This window comes from Syngnathus typhle, linkage group LG2 (assembly GCF_033458585.1).
Source record: "Syngnathus typhle isolate RoL2023-S1 ecotype Sweden linkage group LG2, RoL_Styp_1.0, whole genome shotgun sequence".
NCBI classification, from domain to species: domain Eukaryota; kingdom Metazoa; phylum Chordata; class Actinopteri; order Syngnathiformes; family Syngnathidae; genus Syngnathus; species Syngnathus typhle.
The window spans coordinates 19,306,036-19,323,490 of NC_083739.1; the positions used below are offsets into that span (position 1 = coordinate 19,306,036).

Below are 17,455 nucleotides of genomic sequence, written 5' to 3' on the forward strand. Positions count from 1 at the left end.
TACTGTGTCTCGTCACCGTGGGATGGAGGAAACGGAATTTCGGTTCCTTTGTGTGTCTGACATATGAAGGGATTGACAATAAAGCTGACTTTGAACTTTGATGTGGAGCCTATAGTGCAGGGGTGTCAAACGCGGGCTGCATTGTAGTCATAGCTTCTTTCGGAGGGCCATTATGACTGTCAACCCAAATAAATGTATGAGCACCTCATATTATATACAGTAAAAGCTACAAAAAAAAAACCCTGAAAAAAAACTCGTTTTCAAATCAGACGAGTAAAAACCGGTCAAATATTTAAAAAGAAAATATTGTTAAAAGTGAAGACAATTTGCAATTCTAGTACTGACACAAATTTGATGCACAATTTGTCTTCGCGGGCCACATAAAATGATGTGGCGGACCGTATCTGGCCCCCAGGCCTTGAGTTTGACACCTTTGCTATAGTGTATTTAATTTAAGGCGCTGATAGTCAGAATTGCCCTCCGCAGGAATAATGAATTCAAATTGTAAATCCATTTCAAACGGGAAATTTCTTGGGCACTTTTGTATAAATGAACTCAGTTTCCCGATAAACTCAATTTCCCAGCATGCTCGTGTTTTTAAAAAGTTACGTGACTTGACGCCTTTTCGCCGAGTGCAGATGACGGTGGCAGGCAGTGGTTTTGTAGCTGAGTCGGGTTTATAACCGGAGTCGTACTTTATGCTTGCATACTTCCACTAGCATTCCAAGGAGCAAAGTAGATTTAATTGAAAATGAGAGTCTGGAAAATATATTGGCCGTTAACGAGGAAATATTGATCAATGACGTGAACTGTCAAACGTATCCGGGGTTGTTTTGATCAAGGCCTGTTGCTGGCTACGGGGAATGCTCCAATTTGTCTGGTAGATGTCGAGACTGGGTGATCTGTGGACGGGATTGCTGGTCCAGTTTACATTGCGAGAGGTTTGTCTTCTATCAAAAGATAATCCAGACGTGTTTTGTGTTTCTCCATGGCGGGCACACACCACCAGCTCACGGCTTCTTCGGTTAGCCAGCCAGCTAACATTAGCGTGCCCGTGTTGACAAGCTAACTGGCAAGATATCTCAAGAATTTGGGACTTTGGAGCACTTTGTCTCCTAACATTGAAACAATTTGTTCTTGCTGCATACTCCGTAGTTCCCCCTCGAGAGATTGTAAGCAAATGACAAGATCTCTTAGCTAAAACGTTAACAGCCCTTTGCATCGCGCGTGTGATTTTCCTCTCGTCCAAGATTTGAAGTGTAGTTTAAGCGTAGATTTTCAGTTAAACGTAATGAAATCTTCTCCTGCCTACTCTACTACTAAGGTAGCTTCCAGAGAAATGGGGCTTGTGGATTCAAGTGTCACTTCTCTGGCTTGCTGTTAACCTCAAAACGACGCCGCTTGGTCTGTGAGCTGTTTGTGCTCTGAAGGGATCCTTCTCACCATGAATCGTTATCTGCCTGTGGCAAGGCAGCACTTTCTGGCTGCACTAGCAAGCACTAGTGTGGTTGTGAAAGCCATCAGTGCTCTGGTGATTCTCCTCTACCTGCTCTCCTGGGCCGTGGACACATCATATGCACTGGGGGTTACCCCCGGTTATCTGTTCCCTCCTAACTTCTGGGTGTGGACTCTGGTCACCCACGGAATCATCGAGCAGCACGTGTGGGGGGTGGTGGCCAATGTTGGGACTGTGATGTCCTGTGGGCGCCTGCTGGAGCCTTTGTGGGGTGCCCTGGAACTGCTGATCTTCTTTGCAGTGGTAAATGTATCTGCAGGCCTTCTAGCAGGCCTCTCCTACTTCCTCACCTATGTGGCCACCTTCAACCTGGACTTCCTATTTGCTGTCCGCGTCCATGGAGTGGCTGGCTTCCTGGGAGGTGTCCTGGTGGCACTGAAGCAGACCATGGGGGACACAACAGTACTCCGAGTTCCACAGGTGAGGCTAAGATTATTTGGTATGCGCTGATGCCAGCTGGAAGAAGCATGTCTTTCGTGAGAATAGGGCTTGACTTTTGACAAACAATTTATTGTCCCATCTAGAATTAAAACCCTCTCTTCTCTAATTGCCAGGTAAGGCTCAAAGCAGCCCCAGCTTTGAGTCTCTTCCTCCTGGCCTTGCTGCGCCTCTCAGGCCTGCTGGAGAGCTCCGCCCCCCTGGCCTCATACAGTTATGGCGCCCTGTCTGGCTGGGTGTACCTACGCTTCTACCAGAGGCACAGCAGGGGCCGCGGCGACATGTCGGATCACTTTGCCTTTGCGAGTTTCTTCCCTGAGGCGCTGCAGCCGGCAGTGGGCCTACTGGCAGGATTGGTTCACGCCACCCTGGTGAAGGTGAAGGTGTGCAGGAAGATGGTGAAGAGGTACGACGTGGGCGCGCCGTCGTCCATCACCATCAGCCTGCCGGGGACAGACCCGCAGGATGCTGAGAGGAGGAGGTGAGTCAGGAGATTAAATGAATCATACCATGTTTTCATGCAACAAATTATTATTTCATTAAAAACTGAGGCCCGGCGGGTATGGATTTACGGATACGCCACCACCCCTCCCCACCTCTCTATTCCCCCCCTATTGACTATTATCTCCTCCCAAGCGGGTGCTTTTTCTTCTGATCCAGCTTAACACTACTGTGATTGGAATTGAGGAAAATCTTTGAGAAGTACCTGGACATTTTGTAACATTCTGGTTTTGGTTGACGAAAATAGCATCGTTTTTATTTTGTAAGCCACATTTAGGAATTACCGATTTAGTTACCGTTATTGTCACGTGACCAGCATTTTTGTTGCGTCTCCTCTCCCTCACGTGATAATGTCTGAACCGAAACACGAAAACAAAAAAGTGATGACAAGGTAGGGGATTTGCTCTTCGTCTTTGTGGTATGGGCAAAGAAGTCACAATCTTGTCCTCCTCTGCACAGACAACTTGCTCTCAAGGCTCTGAACGAGCGTCTAAAGCGTGTGGAGGACCAGTCAGCTTGGCCTAGCATGGATGACGAGGAAGATGAGGACGTGGACGAGATCCGGACCGATACGCAGCCCCTCCTCCCTCGTGACCCTCCATCCTCAGTGCCCCGGCCAGCAGCGGGGGGCGCTGTCGGCATGACCCTCTCCTCCACTTCCTCAGCCTCGATGTCGCACAGTGGTGCTGCACAAGCCAACCCAGAGTCAAGCATCATCAGTTTTGAGGACGCACCTTCTAGATCGTAATAGACACGATGGGCATGTCACTGGCAGGCCTAACTTCAATGATAGAAGGCGGTGGACCTGTTTATACGCTGTTAATTTCACCGTCGACTCCAAACGTGGATTTAGCGTGTCTTGTCACTTGACACGTATTGGATTTGCTCAGTGTGGTCAGGCAGGCAAGCCTACACTTCCTCCTTGCATACAGGCGCAAGTTAAGCAGCCATTCTCGTGTGCTGGATTAATCCCAACTGAGCTGAGCAATGTGCACCGCTCTGTGAGGTTTCTTTTTGTTTGTTTTTGCTTTTTAAATAAATGGCAACTTGGATGTACAATTCCTCTGCTTTTTTCACAGCAGACCACAGATGTTTGCCAAGGGAGTGCTCATTCATGACAGGCTCCCCAAAAGACAGACTCTGTACAGGCTACTTTGCTGTCAAGGGTTTGGTTTGGCAACCCACAAGCAGCACGAGACGGGAGAGAGGTTCTAGCAGATTGGCAATGGGCAAAAAATATCTTTGGGACTATTTTGGACCGGTTCTATGACTTGTCTTTTTTTCTTCCTTTTTGGTCACAACTTGACAGTAACAACTTTCCATACATGCATATTGGATGTCTTGTGTTAACATCTGATCTGTCTGATGTTTTAGGTCGACTCTATGTAATCCTCTGTCCTACTTTACTGTTGAGCGGGTTTGCATACTGTCAATACTTTTGTTTTGTTATACAGTCAAATTTTATGGATTTGGTTCTTTTTGTTTGTGCTAACTTACAGAAGACAAACCGAGAGAGGTCACCTGCACTGAGTGGTAGTCAGCATAGTTTGTGCTTTTCTGGAGGCTTGATGCATTCATAGAATTGCTTTATTTTACAGATTAAGACTCACGGTGCCATAGATCAAGTGCATGATGAAAATCATGGTCAGATTACGGCAGGCAAGTCAATTAGACAAAAAGGAACATGTTTAGGATACAAACACAGAGGAAGAAATTGTGGCATGTCTTGGTTGTATTACGATATGATGTTGGTTTGACAGACTACGGGTTGGTTTCTTGTATGTTGGGAAAATGCTGTTTTTTAATGGGTCAGTTGATCATCGTTGATCAAAGTCCAACTGATTTCAAATCAAACTTGGTCAAAGGCTGAAAAAATAATGTTGGGTTTGGACTGATAGAAATTTACTATACTATAAGGGATTTTGAGCATGTGATGAAATAGTATGGTAATGAACTGATAACTCCAGAGAGCATTTTTCCCAGCCTTGCGTGCAACTCGCAAAAGCGGAAATGAAACTTGGACAAAGTTAGGTTATGAACAAAATGTTTGATTACTGCATCATATGTTTTCATTAATTTTATAAAATGCTCAGATAACTATGAAAACAGACATTGCCTTGAACTGAATGGTTCTGCACCCCTGACTTCAAATCATGCTTGAGTGGGATGAAGGATTTTCAAAGCCAAACCGTTATTTTCTGTTTGATTTTTAAATATGAGATAAAATAGCCCAATTGTTTTACTGCTGACCATTAAAGACCAACTTTCAGTAGCACTCGTTATAAAAAAGAAATAAAATGTGCAAAAGCAAGTTCTGTATACCTTATGATTTTATACGTTGTATGATTTTGGTTCATAGGCAGCTGCGTGGAAATTACTTTATTGGCGTTACAGAAGAGGATTAGGGCCAGTGAAGAAGAAAAAAAGGGGAGTGATAGGATTCTGACTTTTTTTCTCAGAATTCTGACTTTAAAGTGAGAATAAGTCTCAAGTCTACGGAAGAGGATTAGGGCGAGTGAAGAAGAAAAAAAGGGGGGGGGGGGATTCTGACTTTTTTTTTTCTCGGAATTCTGATTTTAAAGAGAGTATTCCACTTTAAAGTCAGAATTCTGTACACGGCAACTATGGGTTTTTTTCCCAGTAATGTCCCAAACTGTCCACTGGGTGGGGCAGTTTGCCCAGACTACTGACAAATAACGCTCGGTGAGCGCTTTTCATCCTGATGGGGAGACTGTAGTAATATACATTGTAAACACAAAATGATACTAATTGTTTCAATTAAGCACGTCTGCCAGTTGATGAATTACATGATATCATTCGTTGATATCATTGAATATATTGTTGCTTCCGTGGCAGCGTTATTGAACGTGTGCGCGCTTCTTCACGATCAACGTTAACGTGCTCGCGCAGGTGTGGCTCTCGAGCACGCGCTCGACGCCCCTCCCCCTCTCACCAACCTTCCTCGCGCGCTCCCGTGAAGCATTGCATTGTATGAAAGTAGTACGCTGACGGGCTGCACTGGTGGCGCGACTCTTCTCCTTCGAGCACTACTGTCTGTACTTGTCAGTCCGCACGCACTGCAGGTAAAACTTTACTTTCTGTACATTCACACAAGTAGTGATGTTTATCCTTCTGCCTCGAAGCAGGCAAAAGTGTAGTTAAAGTTGCGCTGGTCTATTAACGCTGACCAGGTTCGCCGACGCTAGCTTCGTAAGCCTTTTTTCCTCCCTGACGACCTCCATTGCTAAATGCCGCTTCCGCACTTTCCAGACAGTTGAGCTCAAGCTGAAAGACGCTCTCATTTGAAGGTAGGATCATCAGTGGTGTAAACAACACCGACAATCTCACAAGAGCAGCCTCTTAAATACGGTCATCCATTTATTAAAAAAAAATAAAAAAAAATCGAAACGTTGACATTTGGCCTAGATTGTCGAAACGGCTGTATTCAAACAAAGAGGCTGTCTTCTCGACTTGCCTCGGCAGAGCAGGCGCCTGGCTCGTTGACTTTTCATTAAACTGGTTCAGAATCAAAGACAGACCACAATAAGGTATTCATTCCTCTTCGGTTTTATTTTATTGTTCGGTGCGATAAATGATTGTACACCGAACTCCACTTATTTTAAAACGCCTTAGAGCAACGTACAATTTTAAATGCAACCCTTACATATTGGATTTTCTTAAAATCTTGATACCATTCAGTCATACGTCAAACATGTTTTTTTTTTTTTTTTTTTAAATCTTTTTTTCTTTCCGCCGGGTGTTGAATTTGAAATGAGGCCACCTACACGTTCTTCCACTGCGGACACACTAGCCATCTGTTGCCTCTGTGATGACGCCATCTTTCTGGTGACCCACCCAGTGGCAGGCTGCTTTAAAAACACTGGTTTTACTGGGAAGCTCTCGTTGGAAAGGCACAATCCCCTCTCTATGCTCCGGTGGTTTGGGCCATTAAAACAAGGGATATAACGATCCCGCTTTTTTTCCCCAGACCAAATTCTTCTAGACCTACTTACAGTATATTTGAGTACTCAGCAATGCCAAATACTGATAATTTTTGATGAAAAATGACATTTTATCTCTGAACCACATGGAACAAAATAATGGGGGGGGGGGGATGTAAAACCTGTAAGAAGTGTTGCTTATTTGTCGCCATGGAGGTGATGATTACTGCCTTAAGACTGCATGATGCGTTGCAATGCTGCACGAGACAAAGGTCGTTGCGAGCTAGTTGATACTTTGTCCTTGGACTACCTGCGGCAGGTGATGCGAGTGACATACGTGTTCCAGTCCAATGAAGCTTTTTCGTATCGTCTCAGCGGTGGATTCTCGTTTTGCTGATAAGCAAATTCAGACTGCGATGCAAAACCACGTATTTTGAGTCTTGTCTTTTTTAGGCTGTTTATTGCACACCCTTTCATGACCATCCCGAAAAGAAAACAAAACTAACCATTTGTTGGCACTGACTGTTCATTATCATTTTATTGTCTTCTTTCTATGTGGTTTCAGCTTTTGATCTGTGCCCCAAAATGTCATTTGTAACGTTACATCATTTTAAGACATACCTCTGAAGGAATTGTAGTTGGTGGAAAACATGCTGCGTAAAGCAAAATCTTCTTTTCTTAACATGAACCAAACATTTGCCCTGTAAGCTAGACCTATTCCCATTCGCCCATTTGTATACATCATTGGCAAGGAGCTCTGAGACTTAAGTGATAAATATTCCATCTTAAGTGCTTTGGGGTGTCCCCAATGCTCACTGCGCAGAGAATAGATCCCCTTGATAATTGACGCCATGAGCAAAATTTCCAGGTCATGGATGTAGGAGAAGGGTTGCAGATGAGCAGCAAAACACGCACCCGTGGTCTCATTAGCCATCATTTTAATTTTGAGAGCAGGTTGCCTTGAGACAGTGATTGTTCATCTCCAACTGCATTCCCTGGGACGAACACACACGTACTTTTTTTTGGGGTGGGGGGGGGACAACAACCTGGTTGTTTGTTAAATGTTCGGAAACCTTATTAATTTTGCATTGGAATTTGACGCGTCTTTGTCAGCCATGTGTAATTTGACCTGATTTTGTGTGTGCGTGTCATTGAGGCCTTTGTGCTCGGTTTAGATTTAAGTTGTTCTACTAAAAGCTTGAAGACGTGCAGTAAAAGGAAATGACTTTTGAGTTCAGACACAACAATCTTCCATGTTATGTTAATAGGGATTTTCCTGCTGTTGTTTTTTTTTTTTCTTGTCTCACCTTTTTTTTTTTTATCTTCCTGCTGGTGTTTTCCTCTTCCGGTTCTTGTTCTACTTTAACAGAAAGCCACTCATTAATAAAGTGGTTACCCGCATTGATATCCACCCTCAGTATGCTTTGTGGTGTGCTTTGGATCAATATTTGTCGGCTTTTTATTTTTTATTAGTGCTGAAGCAGCCGTCAGTCTGTGATGGCCCGCCTTACAGCACCAAGGTGGCATTTGTTGAAGGGGTGGGGACATTGTTATCAAGACTTGGTCAAACATTGGTCAACACATGCCTCCAGGCTGCTGCTGCCCCATTTCAGGAGCCCTTTCTTCTTGTTCAAGTCTTCGAGGGAATGCTCTAATATTTTTGACAAGACTGTCCTACTTAGATTATTCATCTACCGTGACGCTTGCGGCCTTTTGTCAGATATTTCACTGTCTAATAGTGAATTAGTTTAAGGATAATTCCAAGATTAGAAAAGAATGTCTAACCAATAGCACCAACCTGCAACAACATTAAGACCACTTTGGCTTTATGATAACGTTGCATTACATATTCTGCCGTTTTGTAAGGTACTAATGCCATGTTTTGATTGCCGCTGTCAGAGAGGCAATATTCTTAAACCAAATTTGTTGTATGTATGTAGTTTATAGTGTAGCGTTGTGCAACTGCGTGAGCAGTTTTCCATTGTTGTAACTGGAGCTTTCTAGTGTTGGTAATTTTGTTTGTTTGGGAAAATATTTTCTTTCGTTGGCCTTGCATAATGATGCAGATTGAGTCGAGTTCAGTGGAAAACAGCACAATTGCTCCGAAGGTCCTTATTTTCCCATTTGTGTACTTGCTTGTTTCCCAATAACTTCCCTTTACTGAGCAAGCATACTTCCGCAGTTACTGAAACTCGTTCTGAAGTGTAAATTTTGCGTGTGTGTGTGGTGTGTTTCTTCCTTTGCGGCGCTTTGCTGCCAGTATATCACAGTACACGCCGCGAGGTAATTGCTTTACATTTGATGGTTGGATGTGCTGTAAAAATAGCAGCGTATCAATTTATTTTGCTAACCCCCCACTCTTCCGTCCCTCTTCAAGGATGGCAGCCATCCGTAAGAAGCTGGTGATAGTTGGCGATGGAGCTTGTGGGAAGACCTGCCTTCTGATTGTCTTTAGCAAGGACCAGTTCCCCGAAGTGTATGTCCCCACTGTGTTTGAGAACTATGTGGCCGACATAGAAGTGGATAGCAAGCAGGTACGAAATAACACTCACTGATGGTGTGCCACTATTGCACATTTAGTTATCTTGTCAAACAATTGCCATGTTATTTCACATAAGAATAACAAGAGGTTAACTACTAATGTAAATTTAAATCGTGTTAAAAATATAAAATACACTTTTTTTTTTTTTAATGGATGTTGTGCTGCACCATGTTTACTTGGCTATGTGTGATTGCACTACCATGTAGAGTTTAAACATACTGCAGTCAATCAATGCAATTCTTCTGATTGTGTAATTGTGTTGTCGTGCAGTCAAACGCACACCAAGTCTTCTATGCCTGGAAAATCAAATCAAAATAACCATTTGTATGTGTGTTTCAGGTGGAATTGGCGCTGTGGGACACGGCCGGTCAAGAGGACTATGACAGGCTCAGACCGCTCTCTTATCCAGACACTGACGTCATTCTCATGTGCTTTTCCATCGACAGCCCTGACAGCTTGGGTGAGCGTAAACACGGTCATGCGCATCAATCAATTTTGTACTGCTCTTCTCCAGCCATTTTGATGAGCAACATAGGTACTTTCCGAGGTTACTTAATTCATTTGATTTCCAAATAGTCGTTAAAGCCGTTCGTTGATTAACTGCCAGAGCAAGTTGCTGCAGCACAAGCAGCGGCAGGCAGCCATGCTGCAAAATTACACGCAATGCACTTTCTGCTATTAGGGTTATGAATATGGAAATAGGTTCATATGAAATCATGTGATGAAAGTGCTGGATAATTTAAATGTCATGCATAAATGTGATTAAACGAGTAGAAAATGTCTATTACCTGGTATGTTAGTAATAAAAACAAGGTAAGAGTGCTATTCTGCGCTCTTCGAGACATGAGTACCTTTTTTCACAAGTACAATGTTGTCTTTTGATTTGAACAGTGCATGCAAACAGCCTGAAATGAATGTTTCACTGGTTGCTTGGTTTCACCCAGAACAAATATGAATGCAATTTCTTTCCCTTTGTCTGGCTTATCTGATATCTGGAAAACCTGGTTTCAAACATTCATGAAATGTGTCTTGTCAAACGCACTGCCTCGCCTAACCAACAAATGATTTCATTTTCTTTTGCGCACAGAAAACATTCCAGAGAAGTGGACACCTGAGGTAAAACACTTCTGCCCCAACGTTCCCATCATCCTGGTTGGAAACAAGAAAGACCTGCGCAATGATGAGCACACACGCCGGGAGCTGGCTAAAATGAAGCAGGTGCTTGATCTCATTTAACATACATAGTCCAGTCAACAGCCACTAGTCCATTAGATGACTGAGCAGAAATGTTCCCATGTGCTTTGTTCAAGCGGTCTTTAGCACTCTTACTGTTTTGTCCTTTTTCTGGTTGTTCCAATTTCTGTTAGCTCAATAGGACTTGATATTGACTAGTTGGCTATGAACAAAGCATTTTAAATGGAATCTTTGCATTTGATTGAGTCCATCTGTTTGTGCTATTTGGTAAGAAGGATTACTGAACAAAGATTCCTACATTTGGTTCTCAAGCTAGCTAGCTAGCTTCCCAGTAAGTTAGCAAGGTAAGGTGATGCATGAGGTGCATCAGAAGTACAATGTTTAGGGGCCATCCTTGTGCATCAGTTATTTTTTGCTTCCAGTTGCATGCTGCTAATAGTATGTTAATGTTATTTAAAACTTTGTTGTGTTGAAGCAGTATTGGTAGTAAGACACTGTATTAATTGTCTTTTTTGTCCAACAGGAGCCAGTGAAGTCTGAGGAAGGCAGGGACATGGCTGGTCGGATCGCGGCATTCGGCTACATGGAATGCTCTGCAAAGACCAAGGATGGCGTGCGGGAGGTGTTTGAGATGGCCACAAGGGCGGCGCTGCAGGCTCGCCGCAGAAACAAGAGCAATAAATGTGTACTGCTGTAACGTGGCAGTTATTGTGGGACTGTTTGCACCTGGCCTGTTGTACCTGTGGCCAGGGAGGTATAGAGGAATTAGTAGCCGGCGTGCAGGAGGGAGGTCAGCAAAAGACTGCAATCAATGGCTCCCGCTATAAAATGGCTGTTTGTCGGACTGAATTTACCCAGAGACTTTTGTTTGGGAAGCTACGAAGGAGAGGGATTGGATGTGGGCAAATAACGACGACCTTTGTAAACCTTTGGCCTTCTAATTTGGTGGGAACTTGACACCATCCAAAGACCGCTTGTCCTCACCCCGCCCAACACCGAAGGTCATTAAGAGATCCTGCCCCTGCTCAAAATCTAGCCATGCGTGATCATTTGTGGTGGGGATGTTCCGCTGACTCTGTTATGTTTGGATGGCAACCTTAGTTTCCTCTTTGAATGACTTGACGGGTCAGGGCACAGCAAGTACACGTAAATAATGGCTGCCAGTGGGATAGTTAACCCCGATTGTGCAGGCAAGGCAATCTGCCCTCTGATGAGGCTACGTGTACAGTTAGAATTCTCACTTTGGCTCAAATTTAGGTGTGCCTACCACAAGACAACCTGAATACTGGTGTCTGGAAACATTTTGTTCCTGTGTGCAGCTCTAGCTGACCCCCTCCACTTCAGATACGATGGTTTTACAGCCTCAAGGCATGATGTCTATGTGAGGCTAATCCTGTGCTTACAGGACTACTCAGCCCTCGCCTCACATTCCTATTATCCCACTGTTGCAATTGACAAACCGTTGCCCCCTCTTGCTATTATTTAAAGTGCTTGTAAGATGGTGATTATGATTCGGCAATTATGACATTAACACGCACACCCCCACCAACAATAATATCATGGGTTCTAAAAATGACAAATCAATAAAAAGGGGGCCCAGTGGAAGGATTTATAAGCCCCTCAAACTCGTCTGCTCCCCATTCCTCCTCCACACATCTGACTGCTGGTGCTGATCTTCTAGCTGTAGACCAGGACAAAGAACGTGGATACTAAGTATTGTGTTTTAGATGCGCGCCACCACAAATCTCTTGATCTAGGAGTGACGCAATTTGATTTCATTTTATTTTGGGGGGAGAAATGTAGACTTGAAGACAGTAATCGGAAGCCTACATACCCTGTTGAATCTGGGATCCTGCCTTCAAACGTTATAACACCGAGCTGAAACGGCCCCGAACACACTTGTGTTGAAAGCAATTGCTACCGTAAAGTATTTTTCATACGCTAGTCCTTCTGTTACGGCACAAGTGCGGCTGTTTTGTAGGTTGTCTTTGTAAAATAAGTTTCAGAGAATGCCTGGATCCGCCATGAGCACATTTTACAATTGAATCTGCCTTATCGTTTAAGAGCTGGTACCTGCCGATCCATAAAACTGCATGACAGCCTTTTTGGGGGAAACAATGTTCTTCATCACTGTCTAGAAGAAAAAAATAATAATTGAGACCTGGTTAGTTGCTTGCTATTAGTTTTATTTGATTAAACATGCTGATGGTGGCCTGTCAGTTTTCCCTTAAAAAACAAAACAAAAAAAACTAGTTCCTCTTCCTGGCCTACTGAGACACGAGGTTGCTCCAGAAACCTACTCCTGTATTGTTGGATTACACTTTATTGCCTTCTTTTGTTTTTAAATGTATTGTTGTCTGTCAGTATTTAAAAGAAAAAGAAAAAACAGGTAGAACAAGAGCGGATTGCTACGCTTTACCTGACCTTACTCTTAACGACCTGTCAATCAGTCCCACCAAATGTTTTTAGACAGTCACGAGAAGATTAATTATTGCTTGGGCCCTGGATTAAGATGTTTTGAAATGCAAAAAAAATGACATTGAGAGGGCAAAAATGTAATGTACAAATCATTTTTATTCCTCATTTTAATGAATGTTTAAATCTTAAATTTTGATGCTGAAGTCAGAACAGGTAAACAAAGCTGTATGCAATGTCTGTAAATATGAATTGTGGGTTTGTTCATACTAAACTATACACACAGGACTGGAAACCGTATTTGTAAACTAGCTTTGGTTTGTGTAATAAATTACTTTCTATAACACCCAGTGCTTTTCGTTCTGAGTCAAAGATGGGGCAGAGCTCTTAAAAGACAATCGATGCACACGCGAGTGTGATGGATGAGAAGTTTTATGAAGTGCCTAGTTTATTGTTAACGTTCCCCCTGGACTCTGATTGAATACTAACTAAAGATGCGAAAAGAGCCCCACCGGAGGGAACGTATTTCTTTTGGATCAATGGTGTAACTGTTAAAGGAGGCTTCAAAACATTTATGGGTTACTTCAATCTGACCCGTTGATAGAGAACTTTGGAAACACATTCTCTACTCACTATTCAATCTGAGTCCAAATCACATCTGATTGCCTGTCAGATCTTGGGAGGCATGTGAAGCTGCAGTAAACTGGATATCAGGTTCAAACGCACGTGTAAATACGTTTGAAAATATTTGCCAGTCAAAAATGTTTGACAGTTTATCAGTTCCACACTTATGTTAGCACTGTACAGCTAACTACTGCAAGTACATACATACACTGAGTGAACGCAAAGCAGCTAATGCCAAAATACAGTGAGCTGCTTTGACTGAGCAAGGTGTAGCACCATCCCTGCCTACGACTTCTGACATAATTGCTCTAGTTATTTCTTAGCTGTCATGAGTCCTAATTAAAAATGAAATTAAATAAACACATGCTCATGTTATCTTAGAATGTCACTAATACTGCACTCTGCAGTATTATCTGTCTCAACTGCAGCAGTCTGTTTTCTTTTTGCCCTCAGCTTCATACATTGTATAACTTTAGATCAAAACTCCCTGTAAGCCAAAATAGTCATTTTTCAAGTAGAGGAAAATGAGCTGTTTCTCATTCAAAGTCAACGCAGATGAGGATTTTTGCAAACCTGGGTGAGATGATTGCTGCCTAAAGAGCATAATGCTACTACACCAAGTCCTCTTGGCAGCAGCAGCCGCAGCCGCCTCATACTCTTGACTGATGGCTGTGTTGCAGAGAGGGCTTGTGTGGGATGCAAAGGTGAGCCAGTTTGCTCCGGTGTGGGATGGGACACGTAGCACATCCATATTCACAAACTGCAGGGAGTGTGCAACATAGTGTGGTGTTAGATTATTAGACTCCACTTGCACAGAACAGCATGGAGAATTTATTTGCTTTTTTTTTTTTATCTGTACAGTATTATTTGCTTGTGAGGCAATTATGGTTGAGCCCAATGAACTCCGCCTGGCAACAGCAGATTTAATCCGATTTAGATGAAGCTGAGAACTATACAGTGGACCCCCACTATACGTAGGTTAACTCAGCTCACTGCAGTAATATAGCCCATACATCCAGTTTACTGCAGTGGTCCTTTTTCTCTCTACCCCTAATCTCTTCTTGTAACAGTAAGCAAAACAGAAAATGTCAAGTTTCAAATCTAAATGTGCTTAGTGCCCCACCCTTTCCCATAGAAAAACACCACTGGGCCACAGATCATTCATAAAGAGCCCTTGAAACCAATCAGTATTCTATTCAGTCAAACACTAAAAACCTGCAGAGCACATTGTGATGTCAGTAAACCTCTCAGTGTATTTATGGAAAATGACAGCAGGCTCTGTTAAGAGTGAAACCATAGGCCGGAAGGAAGGAAGGTCGGTCGTCACTGCGTACTCCACCCAATGCGGTGGTCAGACACCGTGAAAGAGGCACAAAAGAACCCGAGAGCGGAACATTTCAGCAGGGATTGAAGCTTAACGACAGGTTATTATTATTTTTTGTTGTTCACAAATTGCCTCGCCCTCTCTTCTAGCTTCTTCTAGACTCCCCTTGCTTCCCTTCCCTTCCTCCTCCTCCAGCCCGCGAGGTGTGTGCTGCTCCACATGCTGGTGAACGCCGGTTTTATATACCGGGCTATTTTTAGCCAACTATTTTTAACCAATATGCTTTCGTCGCTTGCTTGAAATCTCCAATGAAACTGGACGCAGGGCACACGAAATGTCCAATGGGAGGACGGAGAATTAGAAAGGAGCGGAGCTTGTACAAACTGCAGTGAGATCGTCGAGAAAAAGACTTGTCACTCTGCATCTATTACTCAGTCGCTATTTTTTATTATTATTGTAATTATCTCTATCTGAAGCACTGACCTATTTAAAACAAATTCCGATATTTGTTCCATAAAACTGTATTAATTAATTCACTTAATTTAGAAGCGTTTCTCTTCTCTTGCCTCTTCTCTCCCCACTGAAGGTCAAGGTACCATATTTTCATCCACCCCTATACTATATTTTAGAGCAGTGGCGGAGTTACATGGTGGCCACCACTGGTCACTTTCATGCCAGCCTCTTGGCCACCATCACATCTAGAGGAGGAGTTTGATATTTCCAAATTTCCTTCCATTTGGACATAGATGAGGCGTGCTTAGATCTCGATACTCCCCAACAAGCCATTTACATTAATTGCATATTAAGAGAACGAATTTATTATTGGGTTGTATGCAACATCTAAAATATGTATCTGTATTTATAGATCTGTATTTAGTAAGATATGTTTGATTCTTACAGTCAGTCACTCAACATACTTAGCATACCATGGCAAGCAACACAACATGGCAGGGAAGTCAGTAAGATAGTGAATCACTAGGGGAACTCCAGTGGAAAAATTCCAGAGATAGTCTATTGTATTGTGCATATATTTCCGTGTACAGTATTAAAGTACGAGTTTTCATCGCGCAATAGCATTGCTCTTAATAGACGATCTCTGATTATGACTGCTGGGACGTCCCCCTGTCAGTGCTGAGGCGCCAGCCCTGTCATTCAACCACTTAACCGAATTTTTCTGCTCAGGAATGTAAAGTACTCGTGTCAAACGTAAAACTTACGAGTAAAAAAAATCTATGCTGCTCTATGATATTTTTTTAAAATAGGTGATGCAGTGGTAAAAGTGCTGCACTGGTAAAAAACACTGCAGACATAAAAATGATTATGGCGTAATCACCTAATATTGGGTGGTGGTCGGCTTCGTTTGTTAAGCACTATAGCACAACTCAACTGTTGACTCTGTTTTAAGTATACGCCGAATTATGAATTAAATTCGTCATAGTTTCATTTAAATAGCTCTATGAATCTATATCTTTTATATATTAGGAAGAAAGTAGGTCAAAAGAGGAAAGGGTATTACGCGCCTTGTGATGTGGTACTGTATTTTAAAGTTTGTTTCCAGAGTAACAGAAAATACATGATAAAAGTAAAAACAATAAAGCAACATATAAGACATTTACTTGATAATATACGCCGTTTAAACAACTCTTGAGGTTTGACACCGTTCGCCAGCGCTGGAGGTTGAATTTAAAGCAAAGTTTAAGTTACTCTGACATCTAGTGGTAGAAGTTGCACATTACAGAAACGGTGCGTTAAAACGACACCCTCGGTGACGTCGACAGATGCTGCACGTCTTGCCCGGCGGATAAGTCAGAATGTCCGACGTGTTGTAGCAGCCATGGTGCCACATCAGTATTCTGCTTGGGGTTGCACAAATTGCCAAGCAGACAGTCATGAATAGATTGTGTGAAATTACCTTTATGAATGAAAAAAAAAAATAACATTGGGAGACAGAGCGGTTGAAATAGTTAAAAGTGCATTCCCATGCATACCTTTAAACAACAATAGAGAAGGTTTAGCTAATGGGAGCCAATTCTGTTGCAGTGCATACAGATTTCAATATAAATCAGTCACTTACGTGCTATAATTTATGAAGGTTATTACATCAACTTTTGTTCTTTATGCTCACCCTCAGTAAAGCAATTTTAATGGGCAGTCTGAACCAGGGCAAAAATGAGTGTCCTCTTTCAGCCTCAACCAGTTTGTCCATCCCGAGGGCATATTTTTCCCAGGGGGCACAGCAAGGACAAACACTATGCTATTGATGGCCATATCATCGTGGGCTCGTGTCAGTGATCAGATTTGCACAAATTGATTGTATCACATGACCAACATGAGAATGTTGAAAAACGCTAGTCACACTGACTTGTACTGCTTGACAGGACGGTCATGGGAGCTGATCTGATGTATTGAAGGAGAATGGACAGTTGATGACATTGACATGCAGTACATGCTGCCTTGAGAGCTGAGTCGCATCTCAATGTGTTTTTCCTGCTTGGAGATAAAGCGTTTGACACGCAAATCCAGATCTCATGCTGGGATGAATAATTGTTTTTGACACAATTGTTATTAAGTTATTGATGTAAATTTCCTCATACCGTGTAGGATTCCAAAATATATAGGTGCAAAAATATTTAAATTATCATTACAAAACATTGGTAGCTTTAAAACATCACAAAATACATATTGCGCTAACTTATATTGCAAACATTCGTAATGAACTTCTTTTTTTTTTTCACAAGCACATGACTGATGGTCTGAACGGGAGAACGAGACGCATTGACTTGCACATTTTATGGCTCGGAGCTTTCACATGCAATATGGCAATCGCGCTGACGTATCCTCACGAGCTTTGCAAAGTTTGAGCTCCTCTCGGTTGAGTGAGCCCCAAGAAATGACACAAGGTGGCAGCACGATAACAACAGAAAGTCTTCTTGCTGTTTTCGGTGAAGGTGCAAGTAAGG

The 17,455-nt window shown here is 42.7% G+C and overlaps 2 protein-coding genes across 3 annotated transcripts; both read left to right on the plus strand.

The window, feature by feature from the left end:
• The first annotated feature begins 604 nt into the window (after window positions 1–604).
• Window positions 605–4,766, plus strand: tmem115 (transmembrane protein 115). The gene is made up of 3 exons (XM_061271387.1): window positions 605–1,936; window positions 2,071–2,435; window positions 2,915–4,766. The coding sequence occupies exons 1-3, from the start codon at window positions 1,445–1,447 to the stop codon at window positions 3,201–3,203; spliced, it is 1,146 nt and encodes a 381-aa protein (XP_061127371.1). The 5' UTR covers window positions 605–1,444; the 3' UTR covers window positions 3,204–4,766.
• A 630-nt stretch (window positions 4,767–5,396) lies between these two features.
• rhoab (ras homolog gene family, member Ab) lies at window positions 5,397–12,893 on the plus strand. Of its 2 annotated transcripts, none has more exons than XM_061265653.1 (5): window positions 5,397–5,538; window positions 8,774–8,930; window positions 9,278–9,398; window positions 10,026–10,156; window positions 10,656–12,893. In XM_061265653.1, exons 2-5 carry the CDS (start codon window positions 8,775–8,777, stop codon window positions 10,827–10,829), a joined length of 582 nt encoding a protein of 193 aa, XP_061121637.1. In that variant the 5' UTR covers window positions 5,397–5,538; window position 8,774; the 3' UTR covers window positions 10,830–12,893. The 2 variants fall into 2 exon arrangements, with proteins under 2 accessions (XP_061121637.1, XP_061121647.1); XM_061265663.1 differs by lacking the exon at window positions 5,397–5,538 and adding an exon at window positions 5,618–5,763.
• The last annotated feature ends 4,562 nt before the right edge of the window (window positions 12,894–17,455 follow it).